At 39.3% G+C, this 26,640-nt stretch overlaps 1 protein-coding gene across 1 annotated transcript in view; it reads left to right on the top strand.

Annotated features, from left to right (window-relative positions):
• LOC150089729 (dipeptidyl peptidase 9) overlaps positions 1 to 26,640 on the top strand; it is a 483,518-nt gene that overhangs the window by 243,244 nt on the left and 213,634 nt on the right. Inside the window, 1 exon segment of the mRNA XM_090390084.1 lies at positions 336 to 403. Within this exon segment, the coding sequence (XP_090246210.1) occupies positions 336 to 403 (68 nt within the window).

Below are 26,640 nucleotides of genomic sequence, written 5' to 3'. Positions count from 1 at the left end.
TCACAAGTCACAGGAGAAATGCGATTGTAACTACTGTGCCTCCCTGTAGGGCCTAATGGAGATCTTGCATATTAAATATGCAAGCACCAATTACTAGCATGAAAAAATATATACAATTTGTATAATTGTTATTTACATTTTAATATTTGTTTCAACAAATAAATGTTATTAAAATTTATAAAGTCAGTGAATTTTCAATTTCTGTGACATCTAATCACTCTTTATTTTAAGTGTATTCAATGAATTTTCCTTCTTAATTAACTCATTGAATGATTAAGAGCTGAAGTAACATACCTGAGAAATTTTAGATTGAAAGAGGTTATTGATTCTTGTAGATGTCGGCGTTCCGGTCCTTAAAAAGATAGCACTAACAAGTGGTGACTGGGAAATATCAGAACAAGATGTAAGTATAATTTTTCATTGTTTTTTCCTCTCAATAATTTAATTTCTTTATTTAATATTACATTCTCAATGAAATGGATAGATATTTTAAAAGTGGTGAGAAAATAGGCTGAAAGGCTAAATTTGGAGATTTTCATGTTTTCACAGTTAAAGTTAGAAATATACATTGTCTTCTTTCATTTTATTAATTATAGTATTCATGAAAATTTCACTTATATCATTCTAATAAATATCATCACCGATTTAAGTATGTGAATATAAAACAATATATTTTGCAATGAAATCTGTATTCACTACTCTGCACTTTGAAAAAAATTCACTGATGTTTTCTCAGAAAAGGGTGTTTCTGAATCATTTTCTAATGCTAATTTCAAAAATGATCCTAGTTTGTTTCCACCACATCAGGTTTCTTCAAAAATTATGAAATAAAATTTGAATTTTCACAAATTTTTATTAATTTTGGCAGAATTTGTGCACTGAAATTATAACAAAATGCTGCTTTTACCAGACTTTTACATTTAAATACATGTTGAAACACTATTAAAAAGGGTAGTATGGTAAAAAGTATGGTATGCTAAGCACACCTTTCAGTTAAAGCTGATCTACAGTGGGTCAGATTTCATTTCTTTGATTTTATTGCAGATCCTTCTACTTTATGGTCCATCTTCAGCATGCAGAAATAGTCAGCCATCATGTTGACATTCCATCTCCAAGTCTTTAATGACCCTGTTCTTCACTAACTCTTCCCAGATTTTCTGGGAAGTAGTCGATGTGGGAGTGTAAAAATGTACATTGACGCTCATGTTGCAGCCCAGCTTCTTGAAGTTTACCTACATATATTCTATGTAGGTAACTATATTCTTGTAGTCTGGATCTTTGTTCCCTAAGAAGTTCTCAACAATAGACCTGAAGCTGATCCATGCCTAATTTTCTCATTTATTCATAGTTTCCTCAAAATCTCAATCCCCGACCAGTTTGCGAATTTGAGATCCAACAAAATTACCTTTTTTTTTACCTTCTCTTGGATGATCAATGGGAATTTAGCATAAAAGTAGTTGAAACAAGCACCTTCTTGAGGTAAAGCTTTCACAAGCTGTCAGGAACATTTCATCAAACTCAGGGTAATGTGCTAGGGTGAAAGGAGGAGGATAGCTTTGGGGGTCTGATAGTTGAAGAGCTATGTTTTGGTCTAATCAACAAACTGCTCCCCTTTGACCAGACCGTACTTAGACAGTGCTTACTCCTTGCCCGACTGCCCCTCTAACACAAAAAGCAAGGCCAGAGTGCTGTTAAATGCCTATCACTTTAAAGGCAGCACACGCCAACCAACCATGTTCATCATACTTAATATTTGTCAACAACTTCAAGTTCTCATAAGTTTCTTTAAAATGCACAAAGTTAGCAATCGAAGAAACCCATATTTAATTCTATTGTGGAGCAACACACCTTTAAAATTCTTCTTTGATGAGAGTCAATAAAAAGCCTCCATTGTGTAGGATTGAAACTGATTCCTAAATAGTTCATTAACAGGTGGTTAATTGCCAGAAAATAATTTCCATCTGTCGCTGTCGAAATAACCATCTTAAAAAAAATTCAAGGCAGAACTAGACAAACCTTTGGAGTGAATGGATGCGTGAAATGGGAAGGTGTGTGTTTTTTTTTTTTTTTGACTGATGATGTATAAGCTTGCTTTCTTGCATCAATGTCTCTGCTAATGCTAATATTTATCAGTGCATGAATTATTTTTTTTATACTTATCCTCTGAAACTAGAGTTTTTTTTGTTTTTTTTTTTTTTAAATTGAGTTAAATAACCTTTGGAAAAGCTGCAAACATTTTCTTTTCCAATAACTACAGGCTAAAGAGTGTTTCCAATTTTCTCGGTTTTTTTTTTTTTTTTTTCTATAGTTGTTTGGCACCAACAGTAGTGTCAAACAGTAATAGCAGTGGTTATTCAAAACTCTCAGGCTCGCGTGTATCACAGCTTACAACGACATTAGCATTAGCATTAGCATTAGTAGAGGCATTTGATGCAAGAAAGCAAGCTTATGCAGCATCAGCCGAAAAAAAAAAAAAAAAATTAAGTAACATAAATAAATAAAAATAACCACTTCCACTTCACCCCTCTGTTCGTTCGAAATACCTGTCCAGCTGAGCCTTAAACTTATTTAGGCTATCAACTTCCACGACAAGGGATGGAAGTCTGTTCCACCCACCAACCACCCGCTGGCTAAAGGCAAATTTCCGCACATCTATCCTACATCTGTCTTTCCTCAATTTGAATTTATGCCCTCTCAGGTGATTTTTCTGAGCTAGAGGAAGAATCCCATCAGCATTGAGCATGCTCAAACCATTCAAGGTTTTGTACACCTCTATCAGATCACCCCGCTGGTGCCTAGTTTCCAGACACTGTAATTTGCAAAACTTAAGCCTTTCTTCGTAAGAGAACCCCTTTGTCCCATTCACCAATCTAGTTGCCCTTCTCTGTACTCGTTCCAGCAGCTCTACATCCTTCCTGAAATGAGGCCTCCAGGCCTGTATACAGTACTCTAGGTGTGGCCTGACCATTGCCTTATACAAGGGAATAATCACCTCCTTATCCCTGCTAGAAAAATTCCTATATATCATTGACAATACACCATGAGCTACTCTTGCAGCTCGTCTGCACTGCTCAGAGAACTTCATATCTGCCTGCACCACCACCCCCAGCTCCCTTTCATTCTCTGCCACTGTCAGTGTAGTACCCAGAGTTGATAAGTTGCTCTGGGGTTGCTGTTTCCCATATGTAGTACTTTACATTTGCCAATGTTAAACTTCATTTGCCACCTCGAAGCCCATCTGCTCAACCTTTCCAAATCCTGTTGCAGCAGCATAGTGTCAGTAGTGTCCTTGACAACCCTGCCAACCTTCGTATCGTCTGCAAACTTGGACATTAAGCCTGATATACCATCATCAATATCATTTATAAATACAGAAAACAATAAAGGCCCCAATACTGAACCCTGAGGGACTCCACTAATAACATTAGTCCACGTTGAGCAGTGTCCATTGATTACCACTCTCTGTCTTCTCCCCCTCAACCACCCCTTTATCCATAGCAGCAACTTGCCTCCAATGCCACACTGCTCCAATTTGTGCAGCAGTCTTCCATGTGCAACAGTATCAAAAGCCTTTCTAAGATCCAAGTATATAATATCAAAGTTATTCCCTGCATCCAGTTCTTTTGTGACTGCATCATAGTATCCAATCAAATTGGTCAGGCAAGGCTTCCCCTTAACAAAACCATGCTGTGTCCTAGCTATAACTGAAGTCTTGTCTAGATGATCCTGCAGTGCTTCTTTCACCAGTGCCTCCATTAATTTTCCGGGAACAGAAGTTAAACTCACAGGTCTATAATTACTTGTGTCAGCCTTTGATCCCCCTTTGTGAATTGGGGTCACATTTGCACATCTCCAGTCAATGGGTACCTCCCCTGAGTCCAAGGAAGCTCTCATAATTATGGCTAAGGGTTTGCTTACCTCCTTTGCTGCCTCCTTTAATATAACTGGATAGATCCCATCCACCCCAGGTGCCTTTCTTGTGTTTATCTTCAACAATTTCTCCTCCACTTTGCTCTCAGTTATTACAAGATTCTCTAGCTTACTGCTAGAGTTGAATACACCTCTGGCATTCCCCTTGCTGAATAACTCCTCATGTGTGAATGTCGATGCAAAATATTCATTTAGTTTGTTAGCTACCCGAGCAGGGTCATCAACAGTTGACCCATCGATCTCAAGTGGACCAATCTGATTCATCCCCTTCCTTCTAGAGTTTACATAAGTAAAGAACTCTTTGCTGTTTTTCTTCGCATCCCTTGCCAAGGATCTCTCGTAATCTGCCTTCGCCTGCCTAACCTCCTTTGTAACTTGGTTACAGATCAACTTGTATCTGTCATAGGCGTCCGTGTCACGTGTTAATTTGTATGTATCCCATGCATTTTTCTTCTCTGCCATATGCCTCATTAGTTCATCTGACAACCATTTAGGCCTAAACCTTGAACAGTATTTCTTAGTTGGTATGTAAAGCCTAGTAGCTTCCACGATAAGTTCTTTGAATGCTTCCCATTTTGAATTTGCTGTTGGCAATATCATCAGTTGATCCCACTGTATAGAATTTAAATACTGTCTCAGTCCATTGTAGTCGCCTTTACGAAAGCAATACCCCTTCCCTTTACCCCTAATGGTAGTTACCTCTTTGAGTAACTCCCACTTCAGCACACTGTGATCACTGCCACCAAGTGGTTCATTTATCTGCAGATTCTTAATGCATGAAGAATCACTACTGATAATCAAATCAAGAGTATTACTCCCTCTAGTTGCCTCCCGAACATGCTGATGTAGAAAACAATCATCCAATAAATCCACAAAAGCCTTGCTACTGTGTGAGTGACCAGCCCCCAAATTCCAGTCAATATCTGGAAAATTAAAATCCCCCATTATAAGACTCTCTGATTTATAAGAATTATAAGAATCACTACTGATAATCAAATCAAGAGTATTACTCCCTCTAGTTGCCTCCCGAACATGCTGATGTAGAAAACAATCATCCAATAAATCCACAAAAGCCTTGCTACTGTGTGAGTGACCAGCCCCCAAATTCCAGTCAATATCTGGGAAATTAAAATCCCCCATTATAAGACTCTCTGATTTACTGGCCCACTCTATTTCTCCGAACAGTTTCTTATTATACTCATCAGAGTCATTAGGCCTATAGCACACTCCTACTCTCAATTTTGATCTCCCAATGCTTATGTCACACCAAACTGACTCGACACTGCACTGTCCAGCGATGTCGACTGGCTTCACTTCCTTGGATTTTGTGTTTTTTAACTAATAGCATAACCCCTCCTCCCTTCCTATCCTGTCTATCCTTTCTGTAGACATTGTACTCCCCAAATTCCAGTTCTGCATTTCTTATATCTGTGTGACACCACGTCTCTGAAATCCCCACAATATCTGCCTTTGATGTTTTGAGCAACACCTCAAATTCATCAAATTTATTTACTAAACTCCTAGCATTGGTGTACACACAAGTATACATGCACCTGTTCTTTTTCTTAGCTACCCTAACACAACCCATGTGTTTACTTGTACCCCAATGATTCCCAGCAGTCTCTGAAATATCCTGCATCTTATTTTCCAGGCTGCGGCTCATTCCAATAGAAGCAGTGCAAGAATCACTTTCACCTCTGCCAGTGGCTACTGTTAATCTATTAGTCCTTGTATCCCCCCAATCTAGCAGTTTTCCGACCCACCTAACATTGCCTCGATAGCATCAGCAAACATTCTTGCACCCTTTCTATTTAAGTGTATCCCATCCCTGTAGAAGCAGTCTCTCCTGTTAACAAGTACAGACCAGGCTGAAAAAAATTCTACCCCTTGAGCCCTGCACAATCTTTCCAGGGCCGAATTGATTGACAGGGCTCTCATCATATACTCCCTCCTATCGTGTCTGGGCAGAATTGCAGACACTTTCAATTTCAACCCTAATTCACGGCTTTTTTTCATCAGTGACCTGTACTTGTCAAGTAATTCCGCCGGTCTCCTACTCTTAATGTCATTAGTAGTACTTGTATTTAAAAAAAAAAAAATCATTTTTTAAACACATTATGCCTATAATATGTTTATTAAAAACAATTTAATTACAGGGTAAGCTTTCTATTCTACAATATACCAAAAATTCGCGAGATTTTAACAGCACGTAAAGATTGCTTGAAATAAAAATCAATGAATCACATACTCTATCAAGTCTTTACAATTTCTATAATAACAAAATTAGGTGATTACTTTTAATCTTCTTATTCTCATTTCAAAGAAAACATTTTTACAAAACAATTGTATGACTGTATTAGAATGAAAAATGACTTCATTGAAAAATATCATAACAACTCATCATTTTAATGGGCATTTATTAGCATTAGCATATGATGCAAGAAAGCAAGCTTATGCAGCATCAGCCAAAAAAAAAAAAAAAAACTTCCACTTCACCCCTCCATTCGTTCGAAATACCTGTCCAGCTGAGCCTTAAATTTATTTAGGCTATCAACTTCCACAACAAGGGATGGAAGTCTGTTCCACCAACCAACTACCCGCTGGCTAAAGGCAGATTTCTGCACATCTATCCTATATCTGTCTTTCCTCAGTTTGAATTTATGCCCTCTCAGGTGATTATTCTGAGCAAGAGAAAGAATCCCATTAGCATTGAGCATGCTCAAACCATTCAAGGCTTTATACATCTCTATCAGATCACCTCGCTGGTGCCTAGTCTCCAGACAATAATTTGCAAAACATAAGCCTTTCATCATAAGAGCAACCCTTTGTTCCATTCACTAATCTTGTCGCCCTTCTCTGTACTCGTTCCAGCAGCTCTACATCCTTCTTGAAATGAGGCCTCCAGACCTGTATACAGTACTCAAGGTTTGGCCTGACCATTGCCTTATACAAGGGAATAATCACCTCCTTATCCCTGCTATAAAAATTCCTGTATATTATTGACAAGACACCATGAGCTACTCCCGCAGCCCGTGTGCACTGCTCAGAGAACTCATCTACCTGCACAATTACCCCAGGTCCTTTTCATTCTCTACCACTGTCAGTGTAGTACCACAGAGTTGATATGTTGCTCTGGGGTTGCTGTTTCCCATGTGTAGTACTTTACATTTGTCAATGTTAAACTTCATTTGCCACCTCTTAGCCCATCTGCTCAACCTTTCCAGATCCTGTTGCAGCAGCATAGTGTCAGTAGTGTCCTTGACAACCCTGCCAACCTTTGTATCATCTGCAGACTTGGACATTAAGCTTGATATACCATCATCAATGTCATTTATAAATACAGAAAACAATAATGGACCCAACACTGAACCCCGAGGGACTCCACTAATAACATTAGTCCACAATGAGCAGTGTCCATTGATTACCACTCTCTGTCTTTTCCCCCTCAACCATCCCTTTATCCATAGCAGCAATTTGCCTCCAATGCCACATTGCTCCAATTTGTGCAGCAGTCTTCCATGTGCAACAATATCAAAAGCCTTTCTAAGATCCAAGTATATAATATCAAAGTTATTCCCTGCATCCAGTTCTTTTGTGACTGCGTCAGGCAAGACTTCCCCTTAACAAAACCATGCTGCGTCCGAGCTATAACTGAAGTCTTGTCTAGATGATCCTGCAGTGCTTCTATAACCAGTGCCTCCATTAATTTTCCTTTAACAGAAGTTAAACTAACAGGTTTATAATTACTTGTGTCGCCCTTTGATCCTCCTTTGTGAATTGGGGTCATATTTGCATATCTCCAGTCTGTGGGTACCTCCCCTGCTACCAAGGAAGCTCTCATAATTATGGCTAGGGGTTTGCTTACTTCCTTTGCTGCCTCCTTTAATATAACTGGATAGATCCCATCCACCCCGGGTGCCTTTCTTGTGTTTATCCTCAACAATTTCTCCTCCACTTTACTCTCAGTTATTACAAGATTATCTAGCTTACAGCCAGAGTTGAACACACCTCTGACATTCCCCTTGCTGAATAACTCCTCATGTGTGAATGTCGATGCAAAATATTCATTTAGTTTGTTAGCTTCCTGAGCCGGATCATCAACAGTTGAACCATCGGTATCAAGTGCACCAATCTGATTCATCCCCTTCCTTCTAGAGTTTACGCAAGTAAAGAACTCTTTGCTGTTTTTCTTTGCAACCCTTGCCAAAGATTTCTCGTAATCTGCCTTCGCCTGCCTAACTTCCTTTGTAACTTGGTTACAGATCAACTTATATATATCATAGGCTTCTGTGTCATGTGTTAATTTATACGTATCCCATGCATTTTTCATTAGAGTTTGAAGAGTATGATAGATGCCCTCGAAGGAATTAAAATGGGGAGCCCATCAAGCTCTCAGCTACCCAACTCAATGGCAGTTTACACTTGTGCATTGGACAACACAGCAGCAGTCTCCAAAGAAGAATGTGCTGGTCCCAAAGGAGGTGATTATTGTCAGTGACTGTTGTCAGGAAACAGGAAATCTTTGTGCAAGAAGAGGTGGAATAGGACCAGGATATGTCTGCCCTGGACAAAAGTAGATGATTTTATAGAGCAGATCTCATGTTTTAGGGGCACAAAAAAGTGATATTGTTATACCTATTGGCACTATTGATATTAAGAGTCAGAGGTCTAAGTTACTTAACAAGTACAGGGCAATGTTGGGAAAAAGTCATGAATTAGGATTGAATTTGAAGGTGTCTACAATTCTGTCCAGACACAAGAGGAGAATTGCAGGAGGCTATACATGTTGAGAGCTTTGTCAATCAATTTGGCCTTGGAGAGAGTACGCAAGGCTCACAGGGTAGACATTTTCTCAGCTTGGTCGGTGCTTACGGTGTTACCTACGTGTTGGAGGTTTCCGCACGAATAAGAACTATAATTGCAAGTCGCTTTAGAGTTTTTATTGATTGGAGTTCTCACTGGGTTCGTGACTTACTGAATCCAACCCATTGCTATAAATGTATGGCGTTTGGCCATGTGGCCAGGCATTGTGCATGTGATGAGTTCTGTGATGAGTGCTGGTAGGGACCACGTCTGTAAGTATTGTCTGAAGAAGACAGAGACACCAAAGTGTGTGAACTGCTGGTGGAAGAGGTCCCTGTCAGCCCCTGAGGACGTAGATAAAATATGTCCTGAGTATGCTCATGCAGTAGATATGCTTAGGAGGACTGATTATGGAGATCGATCATAGGCCTCGTGGGATCACGGAGGCGGCCTCTGCTGGCGGTGAGTATATAAGATTATGGATATGTTGTGGCTCCTCCAGCAAAAGCTCGAGCTGTTGAGTTGGTTGGGTTGACCTTGGTGGTCCTGGATCTGATGAGGCGCTGCTGGTCTTAAATACCTAAGGAGGAGGGTTGTTCCTCTTGAAGTTAAATCACTTGTTGAATTATGTTTATTTTCATACTGATGGTATGATGGTGTAATATCAATCAAACAAACTTCATATCTTGTCAGGGTAAAATGCTATATTTGCTGTAATATTTATTTTTTTATTAGAAATTTAAGATGTTTAAACCTCTGCTAGTTAATATTATTGTGTTTCTAACTTTTTTTTTTATGTTTTATCCCTATTTTTACCAAAAGCCATGTTGTTTTTAATGCACAAAATACCATAATGCGGAGATTTTTAAGAACACATGTACAGCCTTATAGCAGAACTGACTGTGGTACAAAGGTTGGCGGTAATGATGGAATGCTACTGCAACAAGATTTAGAAAAATTTAGTAAAATGGGCTAAAAAATGGAAGTTGAAGTTTAACATTTAGAAATGCAAGGTACTGCATGTGGATAGCAGTAACCCCAGAGTAACTTCTCAACTGTGTGATACCACACTCAGGGTAGTGGAAAATGAAAAAGACCTGGAAGTAATTGTGCAGTCAGACATGAAATTCTCTGTGCAGTGCAGACATGCTGCCAGGTCAGTTCATGGGGTTTCGTAAATGGTATACTGAAACTTTGACAGCAGGTAACTGTGGTCTATACAGGTCTCGGAGGCCTTATTTTAGTAAGGATATTGATATGCTGGAACAGGTGCAGAGAAAGGCACCCACACTGGTGAAGGGAACAAAAGGACACTCTTACCTAGAAAGGCTTGAATTTTACAAATTACAGTTTTTCAAGACTAGATGCCTGTGGGAAGATCTGATTGAGGTGTTTAAATCCTTGAATGGATTGAGTAAGCTGAATGTTAACGTCATTCTTCCACTTACTGAGACTACACGCAAGGGGGCATAAATTCAAGTTGAGGAAGGATGGATGATGGATAGATGTATTGAAGTTTTTCTTCAGCCAGCAGGTGATTGATTGTTGGAACAGGATTTTATCTGTTGCGGAAGTGGATGGGTTGAATAAATTTAAGGGAGAACTGGACAAACAAATTTATGCTGTGTCTCAAAAGCAAAACATAATGCAAAATTAATCAGCATAATCAATGTGCTGCAGGCAATGTGTTTGTGTTTCAGCGTGGGATGATAATGAGGTAAAAAAAGTGATTGCGAACTGCTATGAACATACTGGGTTTTGTAGCCTTGAATTAGGCAACAAATGAAATCTTTTATGATTCTTCCTCTCTTAATTGCAAAGAAGTGATAATAGTGAAGAAATTTTGGATATGTGCAATATTTGTTTAGTAGTAGTAGTGGCATGTGATGCAAGAAAGCAAGTGTATGAGCTTATGCAGCATCAGCCAAAAAAAAAAAATCACACCATTCCCTCCAAATGCATGTCCAGTTCCTCCTTAAATTTGTTCAACCTATCAACTTCCACAATGACAGATAGCAGTTTGTTCCAGCAATTAATCACCCGCTGGCTAAAGGCAAATTTCCGCACATCTATTGTACATCTGTCTTTTCTTAATTTGAATTTATGCCCCCTTAGGTTCGTAATCTGAACAAGCGGAAGGATCCCATCAGAATTCAGCGTGCTCAACCCATTCAAGGCCTTATACACCTTATATACCAAAGACTTGGAAACATGTCTTTTGAAGACTAAACCAAAGTGGGGGGGGGTGGACATTTTGTATTTCGGCACGTGTACAAATGAAGAGGAACTCATTGCAGCCATACTGGAACCTGAAATTTGTAATAATGAAGAAAAGGAATGTACTGTGGTTGAACAAGAAGGTTCTTTGAAGGATGGTCATCAAGGATTATAGCTTGTGTGCTGGTTTTTTTTTTTTTTTTTTTTAAGCACAATTTAACTGCAATTTAGAATTAACTGCTCTCATGCAAGAAATGATCTACCACTAAAAATGTGCATGTTCATAGATTATTTTTATGTCTGAAAAATTCCCTGCCTTTGGTTAGGCCTTGACATATACACTGTGCTGCCACTTTATTAGATACATCTATCTAGTAGCGTGTTGAGCCTCCTTTAACCATCAAAACAGCCTGAATTCGAGGCAAGGCACTTTTTGAACAAGATGCTGAAAACGTTGTGCAGGAGTGGAGTACCATGCAGACATAAGTTTGTCACGCAGTTCCTCGAGATTCAACGAAGGTGTAGTGAACAGCCCTTTCCAGCTCATCCCAAAGATGTTCAATAGGATTGAGATCCGAGGAATGAGCTGGCCACCGCAGCAAAGAAATGTCATTGTCATGTTCCTGGAACCATTCCATAGTGATTCGGGCTTTGTGCACTGGTGCATTATCCTGCTGGAAGTAACCATCTGACTGAGGATAAACTGTCAACATGAACATCCACTTGGTATCAGTGGACCCAACGTGTGCAAAGAAAACATTCCCCACACCATAACACTGCTCCCACCACCTTGCACAGTAGTCAGACGTGACAGGTCTATGGATTCATGTTGTTTTCACCAAATTCTGAGTCTTCCATCAACACGATGCAGCAGGAACTTCGACTCGTCATACCAAGCAACTGTTTTCCAATCCTCGATAGTCCAGTGCTGGTGTTGCTGTGCTCACTGGAGGCGTGCTCTCTTGTTCTTCATTGATGACAAAGGTATGTGATGTGGCCGTTGGCTGTTGTAGCCCATTTGCGACAAAGTGCAACTATTGGTCCATTGCGATATTTTGTTCTTCGCACCAATGTTATATTCTGATGTGATGTGCAACGTTGTGGTCCATATATTTGCTTGCTCAATTCTAGCCATCCTCCTCTGACCTCTCCCATCAACAAGCAATTTTCTTCCACAGGAGTGCCGTTGAGAGGATGTTTTCTGTTCGTTGCAGCATTCTTGATACACCCCCTTGAAACTGTGCTGCGTGAAAAGTTCAGGAGAACTGCCGTTTCAGAGATGCTTTGGCTAGTATGTCTTTCACCTACTACCATGCCACGTTAAAAGTCCATTAGAGCACTCCTTTTTCCCATTCTTGCTAAAGTTTGTACGCTTAATTTATACTAGAAAGGTTGTTCTGCTGCATTTATATCCACAACTGTGGTCATATGAATGTGACTTGCAGCATTGTAGGACAAACCATTTGTGTGCACAGCAGGGGTGTACCTAATAAAGTGACAGCACAGTGTATGTACACAAATATCTAAATATTGTACACGTATAGTAATGTAATACAGTATTATTGCATAGATAATTTACAAATTAATCTTACTACACTGTGTACAATCAATGCAAAATATAGTCACCATTTTCTTGTGTAATCCTGTAGTACATATAGTATGAATTAGATTATAGTATGCTATAAATGTAACAAACAGAATGGTTGCATGTAGATGTGTAGAGCCTACACAAGAGCAGTGTGTTGTTGTTGTTGTAGTTGTTTTATGCCTTTCAGTCATTTGATTGGTTCCTGTAGCCTCTCAAAGGCAGTATGTTCTGGCATTGTTGATGCTGTGTTTTTACATCATGCAGATAGTAGTTCTTTGTCATGGGAGATTGATTCCATAAAATTAGTGTAGACCTACAAAGTGGTATCGTTGGGGAGCAGGATTTTGTGGAAGGAGGAAACGGGAAACACAGCATTGTACTCTGTTATGTATCCCAGTAGCATTTCATCATAGTGTGTGGGCCCCGAGTGCCAAGCGAGTGATCATAGCGATATTTCCAAAGTGATTTGAAAGCATTTTTTCTCTAAGCGACAGATTGTAGAGATTGTTAAAACCCTCTTTATTTATAAAATTATTTAATTTTGGCTTTTTCTAAATAAAGAACTAAGCTTCATATCAAGGAAGGAAAGACCCTTTCTTTTATATTTATATATATATAACCAATTTCTCTAACACACTAACCACTAATCTCTTATCGCTTGGTCACTGGTGGCACCGCTCCTGCCTCCACGTGGCGGGGCTGGTAGTCTGAGTATTAATCTAATACTCAGGGCGAAAAGGAGCAAATATGGATCCATTAATATCACCAACTGTAGAGCCTACGTGCTCGCATGAACTTGAGTCATCTCAAGCAAAAAGAATCAAAAAAGATGATTCTTCACATGACATACCTGCTTTTCTAATTTTACACTCTTTGTCAACGAAACCTCTTAGTAGCTTATCGCCATTTCTTGTGCAGAAAAGCATAGAGGCTGTAGCAGGTACTCCCAAAATTGTCAAACGCCTTCGCTCAGGAGATCTTCTTATAGAGACTTCCCATCCCAGTCATTCTAGACAACTCCTGAAGCAAACGACCTTCGGAGGCCTTCCCATTTCGGTAACCCCGCACAGAACTTTAAACACCTCAAAGGGAGTCATCTCGGAATGGGACCTCCTTAATGTTTCTGAGGAAGAAATTGCCGAAGAACTTAAAGCACAACGTGTTGTCGGTGCTAAAAGAATTATGACCAAACAAGATGGTGTCCTTACACCCACAAGAAATGTTATCCTTACCTTCAGCAGTCCGAATCTACCAGAATCAGTAAAAGCTGGCTACCTTTCCTGTAAGATCCGACCATATATACCAAATCCACTTAGATGCTTTAAATGCCAGAAGTATGGTCATTCTCAAACAGCATGCCAAGGTAAGACAATCTGTCCCCTGTGTGGCTCATCAGACCATTCCCAAACTGAATGTACAGCAGCTACGCCAAAGTGTCCCAATTGCCAGGGTACTCACCCCGCATATTCTAGAACTTGCGAATTATGGAAAACGGGAAAGAAAATAATGAAGTACAAGGTAGAGAAAAATGTATCTTACCAAGAGGCACGTAAACAAATATTAAATGTGATCCCTGCCAAAACATATTCCAATGCAGTTAAAAACACTAAAGAATTTTCTACACAGACTTATATTACTATTCCTCCTAAATTATCTCTTATTCAATGGGCTAGATCCATCCTTGCGGATGGTGAGACACTAACAGCAACAAAGACAAAAAGTCCATCAAATTCTACTAATACAAAGCCATCCAAGCCACAACAAGACGTTCCAAACTCAGGCACATTATTAAAGGAGAAAGATGTTCATCGTACACAAAATAAACCAACTGAACGAACCATGGAAACCGATGAGAAATTAGACAATGATGATGCTGTTCTCATGCTTCATGCTGATGATGAGATGGATATTACTCGCCCAGTATTTTCAAAACGAGAGAAATATAAACAGGATCGAGGGAAAAACAAACGATCAGACCAATCCATCTAACCTAAACCCAAGTAATGCAGAAAATTATTCAATGGAATTGTAGAGGACTAAGAAGTAATCTTGATGAATTAAAATACCTAATGCACCAGCATGATCCTGCATGTATTTGTCTACAGGAAACTTATTTATCATCAAATTATAGCCCACACTTCTCACGGTATACACTATATAGACGTGACAGATGTTCCGATTCTCCAGCAAGAGGAGGAGTAGCAATATTAGTTCGTAGTAATGTACCATCGAAACCCGTTCAGCTTTCCACTAATCTAGAAGCAATAGCCGTTCGTATTGTTCTTGGGATTAATCTCACCCTTGTCTCCATTTATATTCCACCAAACGTTTCATGTTCCATTGCAGAACTTGATAATTTACATAATCAACTACCCCAACCTGTATGCTTTCTAGGTGATCTAAATGCTCATCATCCTTTGTGGGGTTCCCCGAACATGGATCGTAGAGGGAGGATGATCGAAACTCTACTTGATAACCATCACTTAACACTGCTGAATACCGGTGTGCATACTTATATTCACTTGCCTACAGGTTCTAGCTCTGTTCTGGATCTGTCCATATGTTCCTCGTCCATTTATCCTAGCTTTGATTGGACAGTATTAACTGACCTTCACAACAGCGATCACTTTCCTATAATTTGTGAAATACAGACGGATACAAACTATACATCTAACCAAAAAATTACGTGGAATTTTCACAGAGCTAACTGGGAAAAGTTTTCGAAAACAGTGCAATTTGATAACCATTTGATTCTTTCTGCATCTATTAATAATGCCACTAGACATATAGTAGAACAATTACTTGAAGCTGCTACCAGCGCAATACCGAAAGTTAACCTTACGAAACAAAGGTACAATAATTGGTGGACAAGGGACTGCTATCTTGCCAAAAGGAAACAAAACAAAGCTTGGAACACTTTTCGCCGAAATGCTACAATGGAGAACCTTATAAACTATAAACGGCTGAAAGCTGAAGCACGCCGAATTCGTCGAAAAGCTAAACAGGATGCGTGGATTCGATTCAGTTCTACCATCTGCAGAAACACTGACCCCAGAATAATTTGGAGAAAGATCCGTATCCTAAGTGGAAAGTGTCAACAAACCAAAGCCCCAATCTTGTCCTGGAAAGGAATAGATATTTCTTCTCCAACTGATATTGCAGAGGCTTTAGCACAAACATTTGCAGTCACTTCATCATCTCAATCTTATGAAGACTCATTTAGACGCAAAAAAATGTCCATGGAAAAATATAAAATTAACTTCGTTACAAAACAACCTCATTCTTATAACCTTCCGTTCACTATGAATGAACTCAACGAAGCTCTCCAGAATTCTAGAAATAGTTCTGCTGGACCAGATGGCATTTTCTATATAATGCTTTGCCACCTGAACTCAAACTCAAAATCTATATTACTGAAATTTTACAATAGAATCTTTGAGGAGAATGTTTACCCTGATACATGGCATCAGTCAGTTGTGGTAGCCATAGCGAAAGCCGGGAAAGATGCTTCCTCTCCCAATAGTTATCGTCCTATATCTTTGACCAGCTGTTTAGGAAAGATAATGGAAAAGATGGTACACAAGAGACTTGTCTGGATTATTGAAGATCAAGATGCTATATCATGCCACCAATTTGGTTTCCGCCGTAACAGGTGTACAACTGATGTCCACATCAAGGTTGAAGCTCACATTCGAAATGCTTTTCTTAAGAAACAGCACATGGTAATGATAACATTCGATATTACCAAAGCATTCGATACAACCTGGAGATATGGAATCCTCCAAGACTTATACAAACTTGGACTGAGAGGTAACCTGCCTAGATTCATTCAGAATTTTCTTCACCTCAGGACCTTTCAAGTAAGATTCCAGAATGAGCTGTCCAAAATTCACACACAAGAAGAAGGAATACCTCAGGGATCGATTTTAAGTGCCACACTCTTTGCATTACGTACCAGTAGCATTATAAGAGACATCCCAGCCGCGGTAGAAGTTTATATGTATGCAGATGATCTTGCTATTTCCTGTCAATCATCGAACATGGCTACCATCGAAAGACAACTACAGATAGCAATAAACAAAATTGAAACTTGGACAGAAAGCAACGGCTATCAATTAACCGAGGGGAAAACAGCAGCAATACACTTCTGTAAATTACGATCGCTTCATCCGGAACCTGTATTAAAACTGAAAGGCAGAGAAATACCGATGACAGACTGCATAAGATTATTGGGTCTGAATTTAGACACCAAATTAAATTTTCGTAAACATGTGACCTATCTACGAACTACGTGCCTCCAGAAACTAAACATCCTTCGTGCAGTATCCTCAACATCTTGGGGTGCTGACAGACAGTCACTGCTCAATTTATATCGTGCTCTACTCCGGTCACGATTAGACTATGGAGCCATAGTATATGCATCAGCTAAAAACAGCATCTTACGGTCTGTGAACACCATTCAACACAGTGCCCTTCGATCAGCACTAGGCGCCTACAGAACCTCGCCAGTTCAAAGCTTGTATATAGAAGCACACGACCCTCCGCTTTATCTTAGAAGACAACGCCTACTCTGCCAATACGCTGCTAAAATAAGAAGCTTTCCAACTCACCCCTGTTGGGTATATCTCAACCAACCTTTATGGTCAACACTTTATGAATCCAAACCTAATGAACCCAGACCTGCTGGAATTCGTCTTCAAGAAGTAATAAAAAAGTGGAAACTCGATCTCAATAAAATTGCGGAAAATGAAAATATGCCTTTACCCCCATGGAATAGACATCATATAAACATTGATCTTTATTTTGCTCAGTGGTCAAAAAATACCATTCCACCATGTAATATCCGACAGTTGCATGCCAACTATACTTCGCAACACACTGGGAAACTCATAATCTATACGGATGGATCTAAGAGCCAATCACATGTAGGTGCAGCAGCCGTGCTCCCATCGCATGTAATTTCAGAATCCCTTCCAGTTGAGTGCAGCATTCTATCTGCAGAACTATATGCTATACAGCTTGCATTAAGTGAAATATGTCAACAGTCGTCCCTCTCTGTCCTAATATACTCGGATTCACTCAGTGCTATTTCAGCCATACAGGGTAAACGACATTCTCGTCATCCTTTCCTACAAGAAATTGACTTTCTAATCAACATCTGTCAAAAGAAACAATCTGATATAACCCTTTGCTGGATCCCAGGACACTGCGGAATAGAAGGCAATGAAAAAGCAGACATTGCAGCTAAGTCAGCATCAGAACTGCCAAACAGAACAATGCTAGTTCCACACACTGATTTTAGTCCAATAATTATTAGAGAAAGTGAAAATGAATGGTCCCAAATATGGAAAAATGAAATCAACAATAAACTACATGAAATAAAACCTAATCCAGAAATATGGAACTCAAGCATTAGAGAGAGCCGCAGAGAAGAAGTAATACTTGCCAGACTGAGAATTGGCCATACTCATTTTACTCATTTTCATCTATTGGCAAACAAAAATCCCCCACTCTGTTTTCAATGCCAAGTTCAACTTACAGTAAAACACATTCTTTTGGTATGCCCTCGATTCAGAAATTCCAGATTCCTTTGTTTTCAGAGTTTATGCAATAACCAGAATCAAGTTACTCTTCAACAGATCTTAGACAATTCTGCGAATATAGATGAATTATTTAAATTTATTCGGCAAATCAGATTTGATAAACAAATCTGAAAAAAATGTTTGATTTACATTAAAAACTTGGAAAGACACATCTTGGCCATTGATGCCCTTGTGTCTTTAAACCCTTAAACAACAACAACATAGTGTGTGTGTGTGTGTGTGTGTGTGTGTGTGTGTGTGTGTGTGTGTGTGTGTGTGTGTGGTACAAAGATAATTAAGTGTCCTTCGGTAAGGTGCCAAAGAAATACAATTTAACATTTTAGAAGACACACATGTAAGATTTTCCATATATTGTGAAATCTGGAAAAGCTAATGTGTTCCCTAATGTGTTTTGTATTTACATTTGATTTTTCAGTTTCAATTGGTAGGAAACAATGTAATCAAAAATTTTCAAACAGATAAGCATAAGATCGGTGTGTATAAGGTATGTTCATGTCAGGCAGCACCTGGGATTTCTCCCATATCCGCGTGTGTTTCGCTGTATCGAGGACAGTACACTGTCAAGCCAGAGACTTGAAAGTGTGTGGGCCGTGTCTGTGCAGTGTGATATGTTGTGCCCATTGTTTATCCGGCTTATTGGCCACCAGGCCCCTAGTGGGGCCCGACGTTGCCCATACATACCCTGCCACTTGGAGGCTAGCTGGGTGTATCCAGTATCACAACAAATTGCTCTGGCAGGTCCTGCCACCTAGTTTCCTGGGATTTCAGTGGCCAGGACCTAAAAAAAATATATATATGATGTGTTTGACATTAATGCTTAATGGGATTGCTGTTAGGAAATCACTGGTTGGAGTTGAACGCTAAAGAGATGTGTTAAAGGCCTAATAAGTTGGGCAAAATTTTGATGTTATTAAATTTAGACATGTGAGGCTATACGCCAGATAAAAGCTAATAGTGCTAGTTGTCTTAGAGATTTACACGAAGCTGGTAGAATTTAGACGTTGATTAGAATTTGGCGGCATTGTTAAGGGTGTACTTGGTCGATTTAGTGAGGGGGGGGAGACTGAAGACTGGGGGAAAACAGATAGAAGAATAGGGACGATAGAGTAGGCACCCCCAAAGAGGTCAGTGGAGACGAGCCCCACCAGGCGAAGTATGGGGGGTAGGCAGGGAGGAGAGGAGACAGAGATCCGTCTCCTCCCTCCCCTGCCTGGGAATGAGGTTTTAAAGGGAACCAGGTTAGAGTACCCAGTTCAGATCGTCAATGGCTTGTTGGCAGCAAAGCCACAGAATGTCTTCTTCGGTGTCACGTCCAAGGAGTGTCGAATCCGGTATGAAGGTCAAGCTGCCCATCCCGCTGCGGGGGTGGGATATGTTAGCTGGCAGTGGGGAACCCACCAGGCGAGGGGGTGGGGGGGAGACACATTTACTTCATTCATAATCTGCATTCTCACTCTACTTGCATTCTTTTTTTTTTATTTATTTATTATTATTATTATATTTTTATTTATTTTTTATTATTATTATTTTTTTAATACTTTTTTTCTTATTTTATAATTTTTTTCCAAGTTTTTATATATATATATATTTTTTTTTTAAATTTATTTGTTTATTTATTTATTTTTATATATATATTTTTTTTCATTCAGCTCATTAATCTTTTTCTCACACACCAGGAGGGGATGCAATGATGTGTAGTGTAAATTTAAATACTAATTAAAACTAGGGTTAATGTGTACTTAACTGTAGCATTTATGGTTTGTGTTCTTTTTCTCTCACACTTTTATTCATTCTTCTATCTCTCATCTCATTTATTCGACTCTTACTTTCTGCATTGCACTCCTTGGGCACCTCAACTTAGTGTTATTCTTCAGTTGTGGTGCAGGCCTAGCCGCAAGTTTTTTGCAGGCCGGGGGAGAATGCAGTGATAGCGTTTATGTGGTTAGTAAATGTTTGTTAGTACAGCATGTATAAAGTAATATAAGTTATTTTTAACTTTGTATTCTTTCGGCCAATTACATTTGCGCTTCCACTCATTCCCATTCGCTCTCTCTTTCCCTCATGCTAGGTCACTCTTTCTTTCACCAAAACTGCCATTTACCATAATTCCAAGTTCACTCGGTGCCCAGCCTATTCATTCTGTCTTTCATTTTCATTCATTCCCTTGCTACTAGCTTACTGATATTTTTCAGTTAATCTGCTTCTCTGGCTGCCTGTACATCTCCCTCTCCTACATGGTTACTTATTTGGTGTGGGCCCCCAGGTTCCTACACATGGCAGGGTAGTCCTGGGGAGTTTTGTTATGTCAGGGTCCAGAATACTGCTATCCTAACAGTTTTTAAGTCATCGTCTGGGTGCGGTGGCAAACTTGGGCAATTTTACTATTGATAATTGTTTAAATGCTGGGGGGGCTGAATTGCCATTCTTTGCATTGTTCTGCGCATTTCGAATACTTTCTGTGTGAAAGATGTAAAAGCTTTATAATTTTGCTCTTCTATGATGAACAGATGTTCTTCTCCCCTGGGAAGGGGACCAATCTGTGCTATTAGCTCTGTTCTGGGGATGTCACATATTATACATTCATATAGAATGTGTGCCCAGTCTTCATTTTCGCCACAGGTGCAGTTTGGGTCATCGGTCAGGCCTAAGGAGGTTAGTTTCGCCTTTAGGGAGCCATGACCTGTCAATATAAATGTTGCAAAAAGTCCATGGGCATACCACTTAGGTGGCTTTGGGCTAACCATTGACACCCGTGGCAGAAACCGTTTGGTAACTCAGACCTCTGGTTTCCTGCTCACACTTTGTTTGCCATAGCTCGTGGAGCTTTGTGGCTATTCTTTTTCTTTCATCATTGAAGGTGTTGGTTGTATCAAGGGCTATCCCCAGAAATTCTGTGGCTATGCCCTTTTTAAATCTATAATGTAAGCCTCTTTTGGTTACTTCCAGGTTAAGTGGGAGAGTTCCGGCCAGCAATAGTAGTGTAGGTGTGCTTACTGTGCAACATGCTCTAGGTAATAGTGAGTAGTATTGTCCTTTGTCGATTCTAATTTATTCCTATTTCTTACTATGGCCGAGCGGATGAACCACACACCGGCTTCATAGGTGATAATGGGTAGGAACATTGCACGCACGGTATATGATTGCCAGGATCTTTCTTTTAAGTCCCCAGTCTGCTTGACTGATCCTGGCAATCATACCTACATAATTTTTCACTTTCTTCGCCAAGTAGATGAAATGGGGGTAAAAAGTTAATTTTGAATCAAAGACCACTTCAAGATATTTTAGTTCTGCAACCATTTTTATAGTGGTTGTATTCATTTTGATTTGTGGACGTCTTCTTATGCCTTTTAGAAGTAGGTGTACATAGAAAGAAATGCAAATATAGATATAGCATTTACAATGAAGATGATTCTCTCATAAATGTTGATTTGCATAAACAATCAAGAAGCGCACAGTCTGTCTTCCTCTCAGTTATGCTAATCATACAGGTACATTGTTCAGAAATATCAGTAATAGTAGCAGCAAATGGTGCAAGGAAGCAAGCTTATACAGCATCAGCCAAGGTGGGGGATGGAATCAAAATCCAGCCCTTCTAATCATATGTATAACACTTCCTTAAATTTATTCAGACTACTCACTTCCAAAACACCAGATGGAAATTTGTTCCAATAGTCATATACAGTAATACCCCGACTTACACGAACTCGGAGTTACGCGGTTCTTGATTTTTTCATTTGGCAACACTGCTGCCCACTATATAAGTCGTTTTTCATATGCTATCGATATACGGTGCGACGCCGGAGAGTGAGAGCGAAAGATGAACAAAATTCGACTTTGCTGCTGCATGAGCTGCACACATATACAAGAATTTGCATTCCAACTGTCATATTTATACGTGTGCATTCGAATTCGTGCTCAACTTTTGTCGGAAATTACATCGTTTTCACGAATAAAAAAAACTTTCCAGGCTTTAAGGTTTCCAAAGACCGATTGACAATGATGGTCGGCGGGAATGCAGCTGGTGACTGCAAGTTAAAACCTCTCTTAATTTATCGCTCCGAAAACCCAAGAGTTTTAAAAAATATATCTAAAATTAGCTTACCAGTGATTTGGAAGTCAAATCATAAAGCTTGGGTGACAGCTTCTGTTTTTGAGGACTGGTTTGGTCACCACTTCATACCCGAAGTCGAACGTTATTGCAAGTCTAAACAGATTCCATTTAAATTTATCCTTCTTATTAACAATGCACCCGGTCACCCTCCTGACACCCTAATTAATTTCGACCGACGTGTGAAAGTTGTGTTTTTGCCTCCAAACACAACCAGCTTGCTTCAACCGATGCAGGGAGTCATCAAAACATTCAAGGCCTACTACACGAGGCATTCGTTTACACGTCTGAATGAAGCTATGAGACAAAATAGTGAGATATCTTTTAAAGACTCTTGGAAACAATTCAATGTTTTAGATGCCGTAAGAATCATTGAAGAATCTTGGGATGAAATTCACAAAAAAACATTGAATAGTGTCTGGAAGAAACTTTGTCCGTTTTTTTTCAAAAATGAGATGAAAACAACGCCAGAAATTGATCATGTCGCTCATATGATAGAAGTTGTTAATCTTGCCAGGCAATTAGATTTGGAAGTCAATGGTGACGATGTAGTAGTAGTAGTAGTAGCAGTGGCACCTGATGCAAGAAAGCAAGTGTACGAGCTTATGCAGCATCAGCCAAAAAAAAAAAAAAAAAAAACAAATCACACCATTCCCTCCAAATGCCTGTCCAGTTCCTCCTTAAATTTATTCAACCTATCAACTTCCACAACGACAGATGGAAGTTTGTTCCAGCAATTAACCACCCGCTGGCTAAAGGCAAATTTCGGCACATCTAATCTACATCTGTCTTTTCTTAATTTGAATTTATGTCCCTTTAGGTTTGCAATCTGAACAAGTTGGAGGATCCCATCAGAATTCAGCGTGCTCAACCCATTCAAAGCCTTATGTACCTCAATCAGATTACCGCGCAGGTGCCTATTCTCCAGGCACTGCAATTTGCAGAACTTAAGCCTCTCTTGGTAAGAGGATCCCTTCATTCCCCTCACCAATCTTGTTGCCCTTCTCTGTACACGCTCAAGTAAATCTACATCCTTCCTAAAATGAGGCCTCCAGACCTGTACGCAGTACTCAAGGCAGGGACTGACCATTGCCTTATACAGAGGGATAATCACCTCCTTTTCCCTGCTAGCAAAATTCCTATATATCATTGACAAAACCCCACGACCTGCCCTGGCAGCCTGTCTGCATTGCTCAGAAAACTTCATATCTGACTGCACAAATACTCCCAGGTCTTTTTCATTTTCTACCACCTTAATTGTAGTACCACACAGTTGGTACGTTTCTCTGGGGTTACTTCTACCCATATGCAGTACTTTGCATTTGTCAAGGTTAAACTTCAGTTGCCACTTCTTAGCCCATCTGCCCAAATTATCTAGATCCTGTTGCAGTAGCACACTGCCATTACTGTCATTAACAACCCTGCCAACCTTTGTATCATCTGCAAACTTCGACATTAAGCCTGATATACCTTCATCAATATCATTGATAAATATACAAAACAACAGTGGACCTAACACCGAACCCTGTGGGACTCCACTAATAACATTAGTCCAAGAAGAGCAGCACCCATTGATTACCACCTTCTGTCTTCTCCCACTTAACCATCCTTTTATCCATTGTAGCAACTTACCCTTAATACCATTCTGCTCCAATTTGTACAGTAGTCTTTCATGCAGGAAAAGCTTTCCTGAAATCCAAATATATGATATCAAAATTCTTTTTTGCATCCAGATCCTTTGTAACCACATCATAATATCGTATCAAATTTGTCAGACAAGACTTTCCCTTAACAAACCCATGCTGTGTCTGAATTATTGCTGCAGTCTTGTCTAGATGATCCTGCAATGCATCTTTAACCAATGACTCCATTATTTTACTCGGAACAGAAGTTAAACTAACTGGTCTGTAATTACTCGTATCACCCTTCGATCCCCCTTTGTGAATTGGGGGATACATTTGCACATCTCCAGTCCGTGGGAACCTCTCCTGAGTCCAAGGATGCTCTCATAATTATGGCTAAGGGTTTGCTTAGTTGCTTTGCCGCCTCCTTTAATATAACTGGATAGATCCCATCCACCCCAGGTGCTTTTCTTATGTTTAACTTCAACAATTTCTCCTCCACTTTGCTTTCAGTTATTACAAAATCATTAAGTATCCTGCTACAATTTGATACCCTTCTGCCATTTCCAAACCTTAATAACTCCTTGTGTGTGAATGTAGATGCAAAATACTCATTAGTTTGTTTGCTATCTGAGCCGGATCATCAACAGTCGAACCATCGATGTCAAGTGGACCAATCAGATTCATCCCCTTCCTTTTAGAGTTTATATAAGTAGAGAAATCCTTGCTGTTTTTCTTAGCATCCTTTGCCAAATATTTCTCGTAATCTGCCTTTGCCTGCCTAACCTCCTTTGTCACCTGATTACAGACTAGCTTATATCTGCCATAGGCTTCTGAGTCCCTTGATAATTTATATGCATCCCATGCATTTTTCTTCTCTATTACGAGTCTCATTAGTTCATTAGATAACCCTTTAGGCCTAAACCTTGAACAATATTTCTTAATAGGTATGAAACTTTTAGTAGCTTCCACGATTAATTCCTTGAATGCTTCCCACTTAGAATTTACTGTTGGTAACATCGTCAGTTGATCCCATTTACAGAATTTAAAAACTGTCAGAGACCACTGTACTCGCCTTTACGGAAGCAAAAACCCTTTCCTTTAACCCTGATGGTAATTAAATCTTTAAGTAAATCCCACGTCAATACACTGTGATCACTGCCACCTAGTGGTTCCTTTATCTGCAAATTTTTAATGCACGAATGATCACTGCTGATAACCAGATCAAGAGTATTACTTTTTCTGGTTGCCTCTCGAACATGCTGCTGCAGAAAACAATCATCCAATAAATCCACAAAAGTCTGACTAGTGTGTGAGTGACCAACCCACAAGTTCCAATCAATATCTGGGAAGTTAAAATCCCCCATTATAAGACATTCTGATTTACTAGCCCACTCTATTTCTCTGTACAATTGTTCATTGTACTCATTCGAGTCATTAGGCCTATAACACACTCCTACTCTTATTTTTGCTTTCGCAGTGCTTATGTCACACCAAACTGACTCAACAGTGCACTGTTCATCTATATCAACTGGATGCACTTCTTTTGATTTTGTTTTTCTTAATTAACAGCATAACACCTCCTCCCTTCCTATCCTGTCTATCCTTTCTGTACACATTGTACTCCCCAAATTCCAGTTCAGCATTCCTTATATCTGTGTGACACCACGTCTGCAATATCCCAACAATATCCGCCTTTGATGTCTTGACCAACACTTCAAATTCATCAAATTTATTTACTATACTTCTAGCATTGGTATACATGCTCCTACTCCTATTCTTAGTTACCCTAACACATCCCATATACCCACCTATTTCAGGATGTCAACGAGCTGTTGGATTCACATAGTGAATCCAACTGCAATTGTATAACCAACTGTATAAATAACTGCAATTTTATTAAATATTTTTCTTTTAAACATTGAATGAGCTCATAGAGATTCGTGAGCAAAACGTCACTGAATTATCCGACACTTCAGACCCAGTTCCACCAGAAAAGCACATGAGAATTGCAAGCGTGACAGAAGGTCTCAGCTCAGTTGAAAAGGGCTTAAAAATTTTAGAAAACATAGACTCCAACGAAGAATGCATTATAGCTACAAAGCAAGGAATAAAAAATTATTAGCTTGCTAAGAAGAAATTCTGCGTGAAAAAAAGAAGGCTCTGTGTCATCAGACGAATTTGTTAGATTTTATGAAGCCATCGACATCGAAATAACTTTTTTACGTAACTCATTTATTTTTTTTAATACATAATTTGTATTAATATGTATAAATAACTGCAATTTTATTAAATATTTTTCTTTTAAACTAGTGATTTTGTTAGTCCTGGGTCCCAATTAAACAAAATTTATATGTATTTATATGCAAGGTTGTACCCCGACTTACGCGAATTTGATTTAAGCGATTTTCGCTGGACCCACCTATTGCTTAACTTCAGGGTATTACTGTACTATCAAGCTAAAAACAATTTTTGCATATTTTTTTATTTAAACTTATATCCTTTTATGCGCATCGGGTGCACCCTTCTTAAAATGAAGCTTACAGCCATGTGTGCAATACTTGATATGTGCCCTGACCATTGTCGTATTATAACAGAATAATCACTTCCTTGTCTCTGCTAGCAGAACCCCTTCTGCTCTAAACAGCCTGTCTGTTTTGTTCTCCACCGCACTTTGAGTGAATGTGATACTGCCCATATGTGGTACCTTGCATTTATCAGTGTTAAAACTTTATTGTCACTTCTCAGTCTACTGCCTGATTTTTCTTG

The sequence above is a fragment of the Mastigoproctus giganteus genome, chromosome 2 (assembly GCF_048544385.1).
Source record: "Mastigoproctus giganteus isolate SK-2022 chromosome 2, ASM4854438v1, whole genome shotgun sequence".
Classification (NCBI taxonomy): domain Eukaryota; kingdom Metazoa; phylum Arthropoda; class Arachnida; order Uropygi; family Thelyphonidae; genus Mastigoproctus; species Mastigoproctus giganteus.
The sequence above is the reverse complement of the archived record's forward strand: the minus strand, read 5'-3'. Positions and strand labels throughout refer to the sequence as shown.